The sequence below is a fragment of the Alligator mississippiensis genome, chromosome 5 (genome assembly GCF_030867095.1).
Source record: "Alligator mississippiensis isolate rAllMis1 chromosome 5, rAllMis1, whole genome shotgun sequence".
Classification (NCBI taxonomy): Eukaryota; Metazoa; Chordata; order Crocodylia; family Alligatoridae; genus Alligator; species Alligator mississippiensis.
In genome coordinates this window covers 186,544,369-186,545,977 of record NC_081828.1, presented here as the reverse complement: position 1 = coordinate 186,545,977, position 1,609 = coordinate 186,544,369, and the positions used below count along the sequence as shown (strand labels likewise).

At 76.9% G+C, this 1,609-nt stretch overlaps 1 protein-coding gene across 1 annotated transcript in view; it reads right to left on the bottom strand.

The window, feature by feature from the left end:
* PTF1A (pancreas associated transcription factor 1a) overlaps positions 1-1,065 on the bottom strand; it is a 1,300-nt gene extending 235 nt beyond the window's left edge. Inside the window, exons 1-2 of the mRNA XM_059727630.1 lie at positions 322-1,065; positions 1-226 (exon numbers count right to left, since the gene is read on the bottom strand). The exon at positions 1-226 is cut by the window's left edge and continues 235 nt beyond it. Of these exons, the coding sequence (XP_059583613.1) occupies positions 24-226; positions 322-961 (843 nt within the window). The 5' untranslated portion in view covers positions 962-1,065 and the 3' untranslated portion in view covers positions 1-23. The remainder of the gene's footprint in view (positions 227-321) is intronic.
* Between the last annotated feature and the right edge of the window lie 544 nt (positions 1,066-1,609).

Here is a 1,609-nt window from a genome sequence, read left to right as displayed (position 1 = left end):
CGGCCGCGCGGGGCCGCGGGCAGTCACGACACGAAGCCCAAGGGCGGCTCGTTCTCCCGGTCGGTCAGCGAGGCTTTGCCGCCGAGCTTGCGCGGGTCCTCCGGCGTCCACACCTTGGCCGTCCGCACCGTGTTCTGCTCCTTGAGCTGCTTCTCGTCGGTCCAGGACAGGGAGTGCCCGGCCAGCGGCGGCAGCCCGTAGTCGGGGTCGCTGGGGGAGGGCGAGCCTGGAAGACACAAAGAGAGCGCATGGGGCCCGAGCCCGGCGGCCGCCGCCCCGGGGGCGCGGGCGAGCCGGCTGCGGCGCGGGGCTCGCACTTACGTGTGCCGCGGTGGCAGATGATGACCTTCTTGGGCTGGCTCGGGCTGTCGCCGCCGGCGCTGCGCAGCGGCAGGTCGGACTGCACCAGCTCGCTGAGGAAGTTGATGTAGCCGATGGCCAGGCGCAGCGTGTCCACCTTGGACAGCCGCTTCTCGTAGGGCAGCGTGGGGATGTGCGAGCGCAGCCCCTCGAAGGCGTCGTTGATGGACTGCATGCGCCGCCGCTCCCGCACGTTGGCCGCCTGCCGCAGCTGCTGCAGCTCCGCCTCGGAGCGCGCCCGCCGCCGCCGCCTGGCCGAGCCCAGCGCCTTGAGCCGCGCCCCCGGGGACAGCAGCTCCGCGCCGCCCGCGCCGCAGCACTCGTACGGGAAGCCGGGCGAGGCCGGGGACGGCGGGAAGCTGCCCCCCGCCGCCGCCGCCGCCGCTGCCTCGCAGCAGTAGCCGTCCTCGGGCTCGGCGCCGTCCCGGTAGTACTGCTGCAGCTGGTGGCTCAGCAAGTCCACGTCGTGCTCCAGCAGATCGTCCGCCTCCAGGGGGTCCCGCGAGGACTGGTCCGTGAAGAAATCCTCCTCGTCGAAGTAGGGCGGCGAGGAGAAGGAGTCCAGCCCCGCCGGGAAGTGCTCCAGCAGCACCGCCTCCATGCCCCGGCCCCGGCCGCCACGAGCCTCCCGCTGCTCCGGAGCCACTTGCCCCTGCTGCCTCCGCTGCCCCGGCCCGGCCCCGGCTGCAGGCGCTGGCGCGGGTCCCGCAGCGCCGCGCTCTGCCGCCGCCGGCGCTGTCGGGGGAGGAGGCGCTGCCCGGGCCGGCACGCGAGGAGTCTTATACCTACATCCCCGGGCGCGTGCCGGGAACCCCCCGCGCCAGCCAATCAGCGCGCGCCGCGGAGCCGGGCCGGCCGCGGGGGCCACACACCTGGGCGGCTCCGGGGAGTCCCGGGGGGCGGGGCCTGGCGGCCCGAGGGGGCGGGGCAGCTCTGCCCGCTGTCCCGGCCGGGGCCGGGCCCTACCTGGCGCTGCGGCGGGGTGCGGGGCTCCCCCAGGTGCGTGCGCTTGCTGCCCCTGCTGCCGTCGGGGAGGCGGAGGCAGCCCCCCGCGCGCCCTGGGCTATGGCTGGGCGGGTTCCCGCGCCCCCACGGGCAGCCCGGCTGCTCCGGCCCCGCTCCCTGCCCGCGCCCTTTGCGGTCCCGGTGCCGCGGCTCGCGGCGCCTCCCCCGCAGGGGGACTCCCCCGGGCCGCGTCCCTGCACTACAGGCGGGGCAGGGTTGCAGGCCGTCTGTGGCCCGAGGCCCC